General features: G+C 33.8%; 1 protein-coding gene across 1 annotated transcript in view; it reads left to right on the forward strand.

The window, feature by feature from the left end:
- LOC145247348 (vasoactive intestinal polypeptide receptor-like) overlaps positions 1 to 18,197 on the forward strand; it is a 489,053-nt gene that overhangs the window by 354,789 nt on the left and 116,067 nt on the right. Inside the window, exon 7 of the mRNA XM_080109023.1 lies at positions 9,012 to 9,168. Coding sequence (XP_079965149.1) covers positions 9,012 to 9,168 — 157 coding nt within the window. The remainder of the gene's footprint in view (positions 1 to 9,011; positions 9,169 to 18,197) is intronic.

The following is an 18,197-nucleotide window of genomic DNA, read 5'->3' on the forward strand; positions in this document are numbered from 1 at the left end:
AAAAACCGACACGCCTCTAATTAATAACTACATCGACCGGAAAGCTTCGAAGAATAGACAACTTGGCTAAATTAAAGAAAGGAACTAACCTCCCAACACCATCTCAAGCGCATACTTTAATACTAAGCAGAAACACAATGTGCCACCAAATCGATAAAGGTGAGTGCACTTTGCATACTTAAAAATTTAACGCCCAAAAACGATTAACTTAAATGATCTAAGGGCCTAGCACGCTTGTAATTGGAATGTTGATATATATCTATGGGAAGTATTGTCGTAAAGCAACGTTGCATTAGGAAACCAACTACATAATTGATCCCCAACGATAACTAAGTACTCGAACTAAATGGCTTTGAGAATGAATGCTCCACCAATATAGACAAATATATGCTGTTCTGTACCCGTTTGCATGTATATGGCCTGGGAAACCTATCTCTATAACAAAGCATATATACCTATAAAATATATTTATATTCTAGTATTAAGGAAAAGATAAACACCCCAAATGAAAGAATGACAACAATTGAAATTAAATTTCCATATAGATTTGAAAACATTTGCCGTTGTAATTACATCAGAAATACGGTAGAGTGGAAAATATAACCCCCAGTATGTCACCTTTATTTTAATCATAAAAATAGACTTGTATAAAGCAAGGAATAAAATAAACATATGTAACTTGACAATAAAATAGATAGATAATGTAGTCGCCGCCAGAAAAGAAAAAACAACTATAAAAACAAAGATAAGTAAGTTAACAGCGATGACGGTATAATATTAATTCAGATCAAAGCAACAACTTAGGCCAATAAGCAACCGCCGAATTAAAATGATACCAATACTCTCGCTGCTACAGCTTGACCATATAAGATCGAGTCCCCCTTCTTTCTTCAAACCCCACCTCTACTTCCTTCCTTAACCATACCTCCCCCCAAAACCCCTACTGCTCACATTCACAAAGTATACACCAACTTTTTTTTCCAAAGCTAAAACCACACCTGGATATAAATAAACAAATGCAATCTTGACTCTTTTTGCAATGCCGCTCCTTTTTTGGTCTGATGAGGTGGTTTCTTTTAATTAAGATTCCACTCAAACATGTATGCACATTGTAAAACAAACAGACTATGTATAAACTGACCTCCATTGAGCACTCTTTAATAATCACACGGGTATCAGTGGATTTATCTGTAGGAAACCAATCTATACAACCATTACACACACACACACACATATATATATATATATACATTCGCAATTAATCTACAATTTATACAACCATTACACACACACACACACACACACATATATATATATATATATATATTCGCAATTAATCTACAAAGAATTCTCCACGTTTTATCATCATAAAGATTCATCAGGCTAATGCAAGTTATGCATACACGTATTAAAATTGTTGACCAACAAATCAGATTATTTGTTAACTCCGTCTTTGTTTACAGCAGCACATAACTGGGTTTTTACAAGAAAAATTTACGGTTGTCATAGTTTACTTTTCTTTGTCTATTTTTTGAGAGATTAAGTCATCTTTCTTGTGTATTAACAAGTTGCCATTTTTAACCTGGTTGTTTAGATGTTTTATTTTTCTATATATTAGTTGCTATATTAGTTTAGTTTTTATTGATTGATGATTTTATATATATATATATATATATATATATATATATAAAGTATATTTTACACATGTTATTGGCTACCTATGTGCATACATGATTCGGCTGCAATATCATACCTAGACTTATTACAAGACGCTGCTCCTCTTAAGGATTTGCAGCAGAAACATGCATGCACAGATCCAGTCATGTTTGTATAAATAAATATACTATAATTACACTCTGCTTGTAATTGAGTACTTTTTGATAAAAACAGGAGTTCAGTGGATTTACTTCTAGGAAACTACACCGATACAATTATACAAACACACACACACATTCACGAAGTTATCACATTTTATATATTATCAAGTAATTTATGCTGTCTATCGCTTTATTGCATGTCTTTTAAAATGGTAAAAAGGGGGCGATTAATGGTTATCGAAAAGGAAAGGATTGTTTGTTAGACTCGCAGAAAGAATTTTTCATCAAAGATTTAGCTAAGAAGCTGGAAAGGAATCCAAGAACTTTGGCTTCATTTGTGAAAAAAAAACAACACTAACTCCAGAAAGGATAAAGGCATCAGGAGAAACCTTTCAAGTTGTGATATTTGGAAAATTCATGGGGAAGTCAACTGAAACCCAAACAACACAAGAGCTGGAATCCATCCAAGATCCAGGCAGGTCCGATGTAATGTGTTTAATGAGATGGCAAGGAACGTCAAAACTATTCCAAGGTCTACATTGAGCAAACAACATAGAGAAAAACGAATGGCTTGGACACAGACTTACATGAAAATAGGTTTCCAACGTGTCCTATTTACAGATCAGACCGTGCTAATCTTGACGGATCGGATGGATAGGCCAAAGTTTGGAACTCAAACGGAACTCCGACCTCTTACAGAGTTCATCGCCAACGAGGAAGGGAAGGAGGCATCATGTTTTAGGCATGAATCATTAGGGATAAGTTAGTTGGACCATTCTGAGTTCCAGATGGTGTGAAACTTACCAGCAATGCGTATTCGGCCTTTTTGGATAAACATTTGTCACCATGGCTAGATGACCTACCATTGGCACGTCGCTTTCAGATGATTTTTATGAATGAAAAAAGGCTTTAAATTTTCAAGTGCTTGTCTCACTTTCTACTTTAGTTCACCCTTTTGTGTCTCAAGGTTACCTCCTTTATTAGAGCTTTCATATTTAAGTATGGAATCCATACAATTGCGAATTACTTGGGAGCCGACCGAACGAGGACATGCTAACCCCGTGAAGTAAATAAAAGGATTCCGTGCAGATTCCAGTGTTCGACAGAAACATTCCTAGATATATATATATTATATATAACATAACATTCGACAGAAACATTCCTAAATATATATATATTATATATAACTAACATATAAATATGTATATTATACATAACTAACATATAAACAAGATATTCCTGAAGTAGATGGGAGGTTACATCGTCCGAAACATTGTGAAAATACCACTCAAGATGTGAACATAATCCAAATTATACGAATTATCAATCCTCATCGCAAAATTCAGGAACTGTGATAAGATGTTTATAAAACTAATAGTTAATTTTTTAAATTGGAAATACGATGGTAAATTAAAGAGTTAAATTGTATTATCTAATAAAATGTCACAACATGTATATGATTAAGCAATAATATAATCAATATGAAATTATCTATTTATTTTTTGTTATATATTTTATCAAAGTAGTTATTTTAGTCTGAAAATTAATGTTTAATATATTTTCATTGTGACGTTTTATTATTGTTCCACTTTCTCGTATAAGTTTTAAAGAATTGAATTTACACTTCCTACATGTTAAATCAAATGCGAGTATGAAAAGTAAAGATGAAACATAGAAAGTAAAAGGATTAATTGTTAAAAACTGGAAAAGAAAAGGCCAAGATATTCTAGTAAAAAACTTAAAATATTGCAACATTAAGAATTTTTTTTTTAAATTCAATTTATAACATCAAATTCCAGTTTTAACAATTAATCCTTTTACTTTCTAAGTTTGATCTTAACCATACTTTTCATGCTTTTCTATGTAATCCATGATTGTTGCAGGTTTTGCTTTGAAATAATATTTTCTTTTTTGTGTGTGTTTAATATCAGACGTATTGTCAAAAATCCATAAAAAAATTATTACCAACCAACTAAAAATCACATAAAAACGTATTCAATTAAATCAACAGAAAGAAGGAACAACAAAGAGAGAAACCGAATTAACGGGCGACCTCTTAAGCGAAACATTATCAGCCCTAGCATGACAAAGAGCATTACTATTGTTTACTCTATATATAACCCAAATAAGATGGCATGCGAGCGACATCCTCGCTATGATTTATGAAGGTGTCGACGACGAAAAAGTAGCAAACAGTCAATCAGAAGAAATTGTCTTTAAAACGTTAATGTTGAAAAAGGTCGCTATGGTAATAAACAGCCAATCAGAAGAAACCGCCTCTCGCGTTCTTTACTTATTCTGAAGACTTTTGAACACCAGTAATTTTATTATAACTTTTTAATAAACAAAAATTGAAAATTTTTGTTTATTAAAATATAGCTGAGAAGGTGACTTATGAACGGTAAAAATTGTTTGAAATTTGGTCGCAAAATGAGTGAGCAGTGAAGCTTTAAAGCAGTTCTAAACGAGTAAAACAAACATTTGACCATATATTTAAACATGATTACGTGTTTCAATGATAATGAGTATAACAACTAAGAAATAAAACCTTCAAATCAGTACTGACTAAATTATGTGTCTATCGGTAAAACACAAATGTTGATGGATAACATTATGTCTCGTAGTTTAAGAGAGAATAAGGAATTGCCGAAAATATGATTACGTGTGAACCTACTGTGAATATACCGATAGGTTTTATCTTATTTGCCTTGGTTTTGATAGGGTCACTTTACACTGTTTTTTTACAAATAACAAATGTAATATAATAGTATCGACCTAAAAAATTAAAGTAATTTAATAACAAAGGAATGTAACGTTCAAGTCACGATCAAAAATCATATGATCCAAAAATTCACGCTATTAAAGAGAACATTTTTTTAATATTTTGAATCTCAAGGTTTGGCGCTAAACTAGACAGTCAAATGTCTCTAGAAATAAATTAGCATCATATTTTGAAGACAATCCAAGTTGTTTTATATTATTCTAGTAATGATTCTAATACTTGAATCTAATGAAAATCTAACTTAAGTCATTTAAAAATACATAAAGCAAAAGTTTATCACATCGAGAGGATCATCACTTCATCATTTCTTATATTATTATCTTCAAACCTCATTTTAATACAAAATGATACAAATTTTCTTTGCCATTTTTAAACGCTCTAATTTCACAATTGAGAGGATATTTTTAATAGTTTTCTTTCCATTACTATCTCCAGCAAATATGTAAATCGGTTTTCATAAACTTTACTTCTATAACAAATTGCTAATAAAACATGCGTTGTTATCAACTTCTTATTTCCTATGAAGATAAAAGAAGAAATTAAGGAAATTTTAATTTAATTGGTTCAGAATTTCGACTCCGATGAATCATCATCCTGTGTGTAATATATATAACTAACATATAAATATGTATATTATATGTAACTAATATCAAAATATTTATATTATATATAACTAATATCTAAATATTTATATTATATATCACTAATATCTAAATATTTATATTATATATAACTAATATCTAAATATTTATATTATATATAACTAATATCTAAATATTTATATTATATATAACTAATATCTAAATATTTATATTATATATAACTAATATCTAAATATTTATATTATATATAACTAATATATAAATATTTATATTATACATAACTAACATATAAATATGTGTGTATATATATATAACTAACACAAAAATATGTATATTATATATGACTAGCATATAAATATGTATATTATATATGAGTAACATATAAATATGTATAATATATATAACTAACATAAATATGTATGTTATATATAACTAACATATAAATATTTATATTACATCTAACTAACATATAAACATGTATATTATATATAACTAAAATATTGATCTATATATTATATATAAATAACATATAAATATATATATTATATATGACTAACATATAAACATGTATAACTAACATATAAATATTATATTATATATAACTAACATATAAATATATATATATATTATATATAACTAACATATAAATATGTATATTATACATAACTAACATATAAACATGTATATTATACATAACTAACATATAAACACTTATATTATAAATAACTAACATATAATTATGCATATTATATATAACTAACATATAAATATGTATATTATATATGAATAACATAAATATATATATTATATATAACTAACATGTAACTATGTGTAAGTAATATATACATATGTATATTATATATAAATAACATATAAATATATATTATACATAACTAGCATATAAATATGTATAACTAACATATAAACATGTATATTATATATAACTAACATATAAATATGTATATTATATATGACTAACATATAAATATTTATATTATATGTCCGGATCCGACATTGGCGGGGAGTATTTATAATTGTATACTTGTCTTGCAAAAACTATTATTTTTAAGGATATCGGGCGTAATCGTAAAATTACATTTTAAACTGGCTGGAAGTATGTTTTAAAATTAGCTGCAAAAGTTGAATCTATTTAATTTATACAAAGTAAACAATTAAATTATTTTGTTGCTGTTGTTATTCTAAAAACTTTATCTTGCTCATTATCTTCATTTATAATAGTTATTGCTAGTCGAGTAGTAATCGTATGTAACTTAGATGTTAAACTTTGTAGTAAGCAATCTCATTCTAAAAACTACGTACCTGCATCAGGAACACGCTACACAACATAGATGCAATTATCAAAAGTAATGGTTTTATCGAGCGAAGAGTCCATTATAATTTTCGTTATACGAACGTTTATGCATTGAATTATATCATTTTCGGGGAAAATATTTTAGGCATCGCAAATGTGTTGATTGAGATAACTTGATAATAATAAGAGTATATAAATTTAGATAAATCGTTTGTGAGTCAATGGACAATCAAATGCGTAGTCAACAGTCGCATGTGCTTGCATAGTAGTTTTTTAATGCAAGCGAATATCGAATATGAAGTAGTAATAAGTCCAGAAGGTGTTAAGTTAATACATACGAAAAGCGTAAATTCATCATATTAAATATATTCATGTTTAAAAAGTAAGGTATCAACTTTACATACTCAATTGCTACGTACGTTTTAGGAATTAAGTGTTTCGAGCACGATCGTAAAAGATGATTGTAAAATCTCTTTTCTGAGAAAATTGAAAGTTTATACAGTTACAAAGATAAATGTATGAGTCGCACTTTGGAAGGTTTTGAATAAAGTTGGAATCCCTGAAAAAATGTTAAATGTAATAATATCCTTTCACGAGAATATGGAGGCACGTGTAAGAGCAGATGGAAAGTCATTCAAGGTAAAAACCGGTACGAAACAGGGTTGTGTTATGGCAGCTGTGCTCTTTGCCATCTTCTTTTCAATCATGCTCGAGCATGCTTTTAAAGATTACACGCAAGGTGTCCATTTTGAGTTTAGAACTACCGGGGGTCTTTTAAATCATCAAAGATTCAAAGCTAAAACACTAACAAGAAGCAAAATGGTTCGTGATTTTCTTTTTGCAGACGATGCTGCACTCGTGGCCACTTCATTTGAAGAAGCACAAGAATTAGTAAACAAGTTTTCCAATGCCGCAAAAGCATTTGGTTTGACGATTAGTATTAAAACGACAGAAGTTATCTACCAACCAAAGCCCACCCCGTTGCAGCAAGGTGGTGTGAATATTCCGAGACCAGAATATGTGGAACCGCCTCAGAAAACCTTAGTGAATAGACAGCCTCTAAAGTATGTTAAATCCTTTGCATATCTCGGAAGTTAGGTGAATTCGTCAGCATCACTTGATGATGAGATATTGAACAGAATTTCAAAGGCGACTGATGCCTTCGGCAAACTGCGGTCAAGAGTATGGGATGAAAGAGGTTTGACTCTAAAGACCAAAATCTCAGTTTACCGTGCAGTAATTGTTTCGATACTCCTGTGTGGATCGGAAGCCTGGAACCCATACCGTAGGCAGATTGAGCAACTGGATACATTCCATAAGCGTTGCCTTCGCAGTATATGTGGATTAACATGGAAAGACAAGGCCTCTAACTCGGGATTGTTTGCTAGGTGAGACATTTTAAGTATTAAGGCCTTCCTGATGAAGTTTGAGCTTCGGTGGGCTGGTCACCTTGTTCGCATGGATGAAAACCGTCTTCCTAAGCAACTAGCATACAGTCAACTGAAAGAGGGTAATCGAAATGTGGGTCGTCCATTTCTAAGGTACGGGGATAAGCTGAAAGACAATCTTAAGCACGCAGGCCTGAACCCAAAAACCTTTGAAGAAGATGCTGGGATAGAAAATTGTGGAGGGAAAAATGTTTTGCGGGCATTGACACATACATTGACACACGGCTATCGAATCAAACAAATCTTCGTAGAGCAGGAGTAGGAACATCACCTTCCCAGCCTGTATCCTGTGAGTCGTGCGGCTTGGTTTGTGGGAGCAGAGCTGGCCTCGTGTCACACATGCGGCACAAACATTGAAGGCAGAGTGAAACAGAGCGAATTTTTGGCCCTAATGCGTCGAACACGACGGGAGAGTTCATTATATAATTACATACTATGTGTGTGCAATAACTTAAATTACATACATACCCATATATGTATGTATGTATGTATGCATGTATGCTACTGGTACCATGTAACCCTGTACTACCTGCCTCATGGTCGGGTCACCGGCGACTAAACTGGTTCCCCCACCAGACTTGTTTGGTGAGGAGGGTGGCTAGTCTCCCTGAAGGATTAAAAACAAGACCTTCCAAAGGGCGAATGAACTCTTTTTCTGGGTCAACGGCCAACTAGCACAGTGTATATTTGTGTGTGTGTATATGGGTATTGGGGTGGAGAGGGCTCCCATAAGCCGTGGTGAAGGCAACCTTTCTAGGAGAAGCAAATCTCTGATTTAAAAAACAAAGCGGGAGACCAGTTTAATTTGTTGCTGGATATCTTGCTCTTGCTTGTTGCTGGATCTCAACATTTTGAACCGAGAGAGAGACTTAGCTGTCGTACAAAGCTGAGACTGTAACATCATCTTTGTATAGATACTCCCTCAGGCATTTGGGCTCATGGATTTTAAATGTCTGAGGGAGTGGCACTCGTCTGACAAGACGTTGCAATCATAATAATAATAATATATGTATGTATGTATGTGCATAACGCATTAATTTTATTTTTCAGCACTGGGCATGTAAACTGGTCTTCACAGCATTCAATTACACTGTTGGAGCAAATTACATGTGGGTTTTTATTGAAGGTCTTTATCTTCACACATTGATCTACGTTTCTGTGTTTGCCGACAACCCTCGGACTAAGTGGTATATAATCAGTGGCTGGGGTAAGTAAAATCTGTTTGACAAAATTTTTTTAAATATTTTTTTTTACTCATAAGAAGAATTCAATTTCTTCTATTAATATATATTTGGTGCGTGTAATAACATTTATATATTAGTAGGTTGATGCAAAAATAATATCGTTTTTGACATGAAGTTGAACATTAAAAAACGACATTATTTTTGCAGCAACCTAATAATAGGATAGCCTGTGTTTTATTTTTTTATCTTTTATTATTTTTTTATTTTGCATGAAGGTAACCACTTATCAAGGCCCAGAGGCCGCTTCAGGATAAGGGTTAATGGGTATACATTAGTCATTGTGATTTTAGCGTGGTAAACATTAGTGGGAAGTTTGTAGGGGGACAGTTCAATAAGAACTTGTTCACGTTGGACTTGAAGACAATCAGATTGTAGTCAGCCGGAAAGCAGGCAAACGGAATAGAGTTAGTTCCACGGGCGAGCAGTTCTAAGAAAGAAGCCCTGTTCATGGAATCCACGTTTTGGTGTAGGCACAGATAAAGAATGTGGGAAATTGTTGACAGTGATTCTGGCTAGACGAGTGTTTTTCATGAAAATCTGGCGAGGGGGGGGGGCATAGATTGAAGTTCAGATGAACATCTGCTATGAAAATAGTGATAAAGCAGGGACAGGCTCGCTACGTCTCTTCTGTGGGAAAGGTGTTGCAGGGAAGAGTAAAGGCATCCCCCACTAAGCTATGAAGTCTATTTTGAACTCTGTCAAGGCAGGATAAGCTCCTTCTAGCAGCACCTGCCCAGATGTGGCAACAGTACTCCATCGTTGGACGAACCTGGCTTTTATATAGGTAGAGAATTGCATCAGAAGTGAGATATCTACTGGAGCGGTAGAAGGATCCCGTCATTTTTCCGTCGACTTTGGCAATGGATTTGATATACGTGTTCCATTTCAGGTCGGGAGTAAAGGTCAAGCCCAGAAGCTTGTCAAAACATGAAGCCTCCCCAAGACGAGAGCCATTCATTTCGATTGATGCCAGCTGGGCAATAGAGCGTTGATGCTGTAAAGATAGAAGCTTGGTTTTAGACGCATTAAAAGTAACCAGCCACTTTTCCCCCATTTTACCACGGGCTCAAGATCAGAGGAGAGATAGCCAGAGAGAACTTGATCGTTTACGGTCTTAGATGTGCTACCATAGATTATAGTGTCGGCAGCAGAAATGTCTACGAATGATCTAAGGATGTAGTCTGAAGATCATTGATGTAGATCAGGAAGAGAGTTGGACCCAGGATGGACCTCTTAGGAACTGAAAGCCTCTGATTTCTGCCCATCAACCCCTACTCTTAAGAACCTATCAGAGAGGATTTAATAATTGAGAAGACATTTCCAGCTATACCATGACTGAAGATCTTGTGAAGTAGACCTTTATGCCATACTTATCAAAGGCCTTTGATATGTCAAGAGCAATCACCCTAGAGAGGAAACCTCCGTCGAGGGATTCGTCAATCCTATGAGATATAACTGTAAGCACGTCTGCTGTAGATCTAGCAGAACGGAAACCATATTGCACGTCACTAAGAAGGTTATTTTTGCTGAGATGGTTGACTACTTCCTTATTTAGCACAAATTCCAGCAGCTTACTCATGATGTATAGGAGGCTTATTGGTCTGTACTGGGAGAGAGATGAGCATTCGGCTGAGTTCTTAAATACAGGACATACTGATGAGATTTTCTAAGGTTTTGGGAAGCATTTCTCCTTAAGTACTTGTAAGTATGGGCGCTAGTTCCGGTTGAAACCTTTTGAGCACTATAACTAGAATGCCGTCAGGGCCAGTTGCTTTACTGGAATCAAGGTTTTTGATTAGCTTGGCAATATTACGTACAGATATTTGTATGTCACATAGCATGTTTTCTTATATACAAGGGAATACTGGGGGGCTGGCGGCCTTGGTCGTAAAGGGTAGAATTAGCTGCAAAGTTCTTGACAAAGAGATTGGTTTTGTCTGATGCTGACGAGATTAACTCAGGTCCATTGATGATAGTTGGGATAGAGCTCACACTTCTGTTGAGGATTCTGTTTGCTATTTGCCAGAACTGATGGGAGGCAAGCCGCTGCTCAGATACCTTGAACTTGACGGACTGAGCATATAACTCTCTTGCCTTCTTTATTACTTTTTTACAGTGGTTGCTGGCAGTCTTGAAAGCGGCTTTAGTTTCGATCCATCTATTACGTTGGAAGCAATGGAAAAAGCGATTTCTGTGCGATATGGCAGCATCACATTTTGGGGAGAACCACGGCTGGCTGTTAGGTTTTTGCTGGAACTTTTTCGATGGTAAGAAACTGTCTATACCTACAGTTAACCATTTAGTCAGGTCTGATACTATAGAGGACACGTTCATTTAAAACATGGCACGTAGAAGTAGGTCTGATATAAATGTACGGAAGCTATCCCAGTCAGCCATAGAGTATTGATACACTGTACGATGAAGAAGTATGTCCGAGGACCTATTACATTTTGTTTTTATCTTAACTGATACAACAGAGTGGTCGAAAGATCCCAGTAGAGACTGAACGGAAGATGAGCACAGCTCAGGGCAAGTTGCGAGAAAGAGGTCTAGGAGACTTGCATACTGGCTGTTTGTGTCGGGAACCCGGGTGGGTTCTTGGACAATCTGAGTGAGGTCATAAGCAATGGAGAAATCGTGGCAGAACCTCCCCTCGTCATCGGTCTTGTTTGAGTGGGTTAACCATTCCACGTTGTGAACATTGAAGTCCCCACAGACGTAGATATTAGCTGAAGGGTAATCTGGCAGGACATGGTCAATTTTTCAGTTATGCTATTAAAGATAGTAATTCCACTGTTGTGGGGACGATAGAGTGTAAATATAAACGCAGTATTATAAGCAAGTACAACCCGGAAGAATATGTAAGGTAAATTAGAATCTTCTCCAGAGATGTTCCTACCACATGGGAAGTCGCCTTTGATGTAGGCACATATTCTATGCCCATGGCGATCTTGGGGTTCGGATTTAGAGGTTAAGTTGGGGTATTTTGTGTGTCATGCTTAGATTCAAGTGACTGTCGTTTAATTGTTGTGGACTTCCATTTCTTGTAATAAATAATTTGACCAAGAATTCTTAAGTTTTGGTTTTGTTTTCGATTATAGCTGATGGCATTAAAATCATCTTTTTTTATATAAATAATTTTATCAAGAATTATTAAGTTTTAGTTTTGATTTCTATTATAGCTGATGGCACTCCAGTAATCTAATTGTTTTATAAATCTATATAAAAAAATATAAATAGTTATATATACATACAAGTGATATATTCATATAGTTTTTTCATAAGTTTTGGTTTCGGTTTCAATTCAACCTGATACAGCAAAGTCATATGGATATATATATATATATATATATATATATATATATATATATATATATATATATATATATATATATTAAAATAGAATTGTAGAAGGCGGTACATTCTATTTAACTACATACTATACAATGCTTCAAGCAAACAACACCCACCTCTTATATATATATATATATATATATATATATATATATATATATATATATATATATATATATATATATATATAGCATTTCAGCCCGGCGTTGCCCGGGTGTTTGGAGGTGTAAGTCGAGCAAAGAAAAAAAAGTGGTAGTAGGAAGGCATGCTCGAACCCGGGAGGAAAAGAGCGGGGAAAAACGTGACGTCTTTGCTGTTACGACCACCGTAAAACCGGAAGTAATCGGAAAGAGGGGGTGACTTTCGAAAATATCGGCGAAAAAAACGACCGCTCGTGTAGATAAGTGCCCAGTTCAGGATTAAGAAAATAATGTTTTTAGCCATTTTTTCGGTATTCGTCGTCTGAAGGGTCTAGCTTAAAAACGACAATGATCTTGTGAAAATCCGTCGCCTCTGTCGAAAGTTTTAGGCAGACATGCAAACATACATACATACACTTATATATTGGTTGTTCAAATTTTCTATCCACATCGATTAAAAAGCTTGCTCTATCTCTGAATACTCTTTATATAAAATTTCAAATATTTAGACCCGAAATTTTCTGAGTAATTTGGTAGAGACCGCAGAGGTCAATTTTTTTAAACTTTGAACTCTATTATGACCCCTTAACATTTATTGTTTTGGGCTTAACTCAAGTTACTAAGTTAGATCCCTGTCCAGGGAACCTACAGCTAAAATTTCAATTGTTTATACCTAAAATTAGCGGAGGAGTTTGCTAGAGTTCTCAAAGGTCAAATCGTTGAATTTTGCCCACTTAACAGGCAAATGTCTAGACGAAAATGGATTACAAAGATTTTTCCTAATCTCCATACCCTGTATATCAAATTTCGAGTCTGTAGACTTAAAATTGACAAAGTTATTGCGTAGGGAAATGTACACACACAGACAGAGAGACACACACATACAGATAGACACTTTCACTTTATAAAGATATAGATTGAAATTGCAACTTTATAATATAAAAAAATCGATAGAATATTAACTCTATAATAATCTGCAAGAATTAAAATATCATATTTAAGCGTACTTTAAGCCTGGGCTACGCCGAGCGTCCTTGCTAGCTTAGATAAATACTTTTGCAGTTTTAACAAAAAAGTTACAATAATATCAGAGCGTCTCCATCTACACTGAACATCTACAAAATGCCAACATCAATATATTACATATGAATGCGTCCCCATGTGGAATGTCAAATAATTACGCTATACTATCCATTGTATAATAATATTTAAAGTTTTATTTCTATAACACAAGGAAACGCTGTATTTTATAACGAGAATTTCACCTGTAGAAATTAATAAACAATAAATTCATTAAATGGCTCACTGATTATCAACTTTGAGGTTTCAATTCGTTTTATAAAAAATACTATACTATTCGTCTCAAAGCAAGTTCCTAAGAGGAAAATTAGGTTTGGTAAATAATAGTATCATGATGAACGAACATGTGCTATATTGCCTCCCAAAGGAGGGAGTAAGCCTAGTAGTATTCTGTAATGACAACAGAAAAGATACTATATTACTTTATATTCAAAAAGAAGGATATAATAGATTAGAGGATCCTCTTACTCTTTAAAAAGATTAGGAATTTCTGGAAGGGCGATGTCATTGCATAGAACTGATACTACACTAATCACAATCATTCAAACATAATGTAAATTTCCGATTAAATCATTTATTTTTTAATAATTTAAAATGCCTAGTCATGACATTATTTTATCGTTTGGCTTCCAGGTGTAGTATCTGTTTTTGGTACACCGACATTTCTACTAATGAAGTATTGATTATAAAACCAGATTTTTTTATATAAATTACCTGATTATTAGGACATGAAATTGAAAATTTCAGAAAAATGTCAAACGTTATGTTATATTTTAACTGATTTCACTAATATTATTAATATTCATATTGAAAAAGCTATTGTGTATACATAAGAAAATATTACAGTATAATTTAAAATTATATATTACAGATATTTAATTTACTAAAAACAACTTTTAAAATAAATATGCAGATTGGGAACACGTAAGAACTGTTTATTTGTGCTGCATATTATTATATACAAGCAGGACCCGTTAACTGGCGTTGGCTGGTGGAAGCCTGCCCCTTCCTTGCAAACAAGTAAACTACGTTTGTTCTTGGTGGTCACTGCCATTCCTGAACAATTGCGGAGACTGCCGGCCGTAGCTGAAATGAAATACTCGGACTTTCACTGGAGATTAGTGCTGGTTTAGGGCGATAAACAACAGATACTCTTTGAATAAAAAAAAAAATTAAGAGAATGCGTAAATTAATATGAATTAATAACTTTTTGAGAAATGGTCGATTAGAATAATAATGGGAAGTAAAAACATAAGTTTTAGAAGTTAGTGATTTTCACTGTATATGAACTGTTTAGAGTGATCGAAATCAGTGGTAGCACTTATAGCTATTTCCGTTTGTTGTTCAAGTCTTCCTCTTCTTTTCAACTCTTCCACCAATAGTATTAAATTAAATTCCAGTATTATGGCGTCCTTTTTTTAACGTGTAAAACAAAACAATTACGACTTTTTGCACTTCACTTGTTTGGGTATTGTTATGTTAAGAACGGCGTTTGGAATAGACATCCCAAACTCCCCATGTTAAGAACGGCTTAAGGAATAGACACCAACAACCTCTCCATCTTAGACACCCAGAAGATCCCCATGTAAAGAATTGCTTTCGGAGTAGACAACTCCTTTTTGGGAGCGGTGGAAGAATAGTTCCCCCAAATTTAATCGCGATAATCGTTGTCACCATACCAACCCGCAAATGCTAAAATAAATGGAGGGATAGTGTCGGTAGGGGATAAGATTTGTTAATCGCCAGTACATGCAAACTTGGCAGTCAGTGAATTACAGTGCATAATGCAGGTCTTTATATTTCTACAAGTATTTGTTTCCGCAAAATTTGAATGAGATTCAGGACAGTCGAAAACTTATAATCGTCATTCTAGTCAGGACAGTCGAAAACTTATAATCGTCATTCTAATCGTCATTTTCACAGAAAATGTAACATATTCATTGTTATTTTTTCATGTTTCTGTAAATAAATATATTTTTTAATATCTAAACAGTTTGACAATATATATATATCATATTAACTAAAAAAAAACACAGTTATTTGAAAAGATATGCGATTAAAAAAATTCAATTGATAAATAAGTTTATGTATTTTTATATATTTTTATATATTTTTATTATAATGGGGTGAAAAAAACATAAAATATAGTTAACTATAAAAATAGTTTAACAATTTTAAAATGTTAATATTTCACATATGTTAAAAAAAACATTGAACTCTTTATAAGTAACGAGTTCAACTTATATTTTTAATTCATACTTATTTCAACTCTCAACAGTTTCATAAGTGTTATGGATTTTGTTATAAGGGCTGTCGCTCTAGGAAAAGTCATGAAGAAAGGTGCGAACAACGGATTTAGTTAGCAGGAATATATTGTACGAAGAAATTAAATACAAAGAAAGTTTATCGGTATTTATGACTGTTAATTAGACAGTATGTAGTCTCGAGTTAGATCGCGATATTTTCCCTCGCAGGACTATTAACCTCGCGGTTTATATCATGTTTAGCAGAGTCAATTATGGGTAAATGATAAAGTCCTCACAGCACTCTCTCCCAAGCCTTTACTCCGCAAGGAGTACTTGGTACCTTTTTCTTTTTTCGTTTTTTTTTTTTTTTTTTTTTGTAGTTTTTAAAGTTTTCATTGATTTTTATGTAGCCTGAGATGAATATTTTTATTGGCTGACTTGAGAAAGATTCGATATATATTATATAAAATCCACTATTCAAAAGCAGGTGGGCCTTTGCTATGGTTCAAAAATGCCAGGGAGCAATCAGAAAAGAAGACTTTCTTCACTGTTAACAATAACAGAACTGTTTAATCCATTGGAAGATGTAAAACGATTATTTAAGGAAACTCTGATATCGCCTTCGGCAAAAATATCTGAACTGAAGTTTAAATGTTCTATTTTTATATGAATGTTAATATTTGGAAATCTCTGGTTCTGGATTCTATTAAAGTTATTCGCATTGATTGCTATAATTTTTTTTTTGGGGGGGGGGTCTCTTGGACAGAACTTTCTCACCACTGTATTTTCCTGCCTCTGTTTTGAGTATTTCCTGGCATCGTGCTGCCAATTTTCTCGACAGTCTTCTGATATAGAGTTAGATTTTAATGAAAACAAGTTGTGTCATAGCCGCGTGGTCAATTTTTATGGGGTGAATCTATTTTTAAAGTTTCTATCGGACCACACATTTGACTGTGATTAGACTATGGTGTTTTCACAGAATTCCTTGGAAGTTAGTCTGTTGAACTTGAATTTTTTTCAGCAGAACTGTTGAATTTGAATGCCAATTGACTGAATTCAACACACGATACAAGTTTTTTTTTATGTCTTTCAAGTTACACATTAATTTTCTGCAATGATGCGAACCGTACATTCCTTTTCTTTTCTGAATAATGGTTGCGTATTATCTTTAAGATCGAATCGGGCTGTGCATTTTTGTGCATTTTCCCAAACCTTCGGGGGAACTTTTCTTTTAATTCTGACTTTAGTTTTTTCTTCTCAGTTGTCGGAGTTTCGGTTTTTTGACAAAATGCATTTATAAACGAACCCCACAAATTGCATTGTTGCATAAAATATGTTCAAAAAGGTTCCTGTGTTTCTTAACACGAATACCTTTAATTTGTTTGTCGTACCGTTTTTGATTAATTCACCTTCAAAAGTTATCTTCGACCCAGTCACAGTTCTGGCTATTTTGCAAGACTTTTTTTACAAGGTGGTCACCACTTATCAAGTTCCGGAAGCCACTCAGGGATAAGAATTATTGTAAGTACAGTACGTTAGTGTGGAGATTTAATAAAGTGTCTACTTAAGGGGGCGGTTCATCAGTAATTTGTTTACGTTGGACTTGAAGAAATCCAGGTTGTAGTCAGGTGGGAAGCAGGCAGACGGAACAGAGTTCCACAGGCGTGCAGTTCTAAGAAAGAAGTGTTGTTCATGGAATCTACGTTTTGTATTTAGGCATAGATAAAGAGTGGGGAAAGATTTTGACAGTGGATTCAGCTAGACGGGTGTTTTTCGTAAAAGATTGGCGAGGAAGGTCAGAGATTGGAGTTCAGACGAGCACCTGCCATGGAAATAACGATAAAACAAAGATAGGCTTTCAACGTCTCTTCTGTGGGAGAGAGGTTGCAGGGAAGAGAAAAGGACATCCCCCACTAAGCCACGAAGTCTATTCTGTACTATTTTGTCAAGGCAGGATAGGCTGTTTTTAGCAGCTCCTGCCCAGATATGGCAGCAGTATTCCATCCTTGGACGTACTTGGCTTTTATATAGATAGAGAATTGCATCAGTGGTGAGATATCTTCTGGAGCGGTAGAAGGATCCCACCATCTTTCTGTTATATAATAGTCTTATTAAGAGTGATAGTTTGTTGTTGTGTCTTAGAGAGAGAGAGAGTCTTTTATTAAGAGGGAT

The sequence above is a fragment of the Euprymna scolopes genome, chromosome 25 (assembly GCF_053919585.1).
Source record: "Euprymna scolopes isolate OS-2025 chromosome 25, ASM5391958v1, whole genome shotgun sequence".
In the NCBI taxonomy this organism is placed as follows: Eukaryota; Metazoa; Mollusca; class Cephalopoda; order Sepiida; family Sepiolidae; genus Euprymna; species Euprymna scolopes.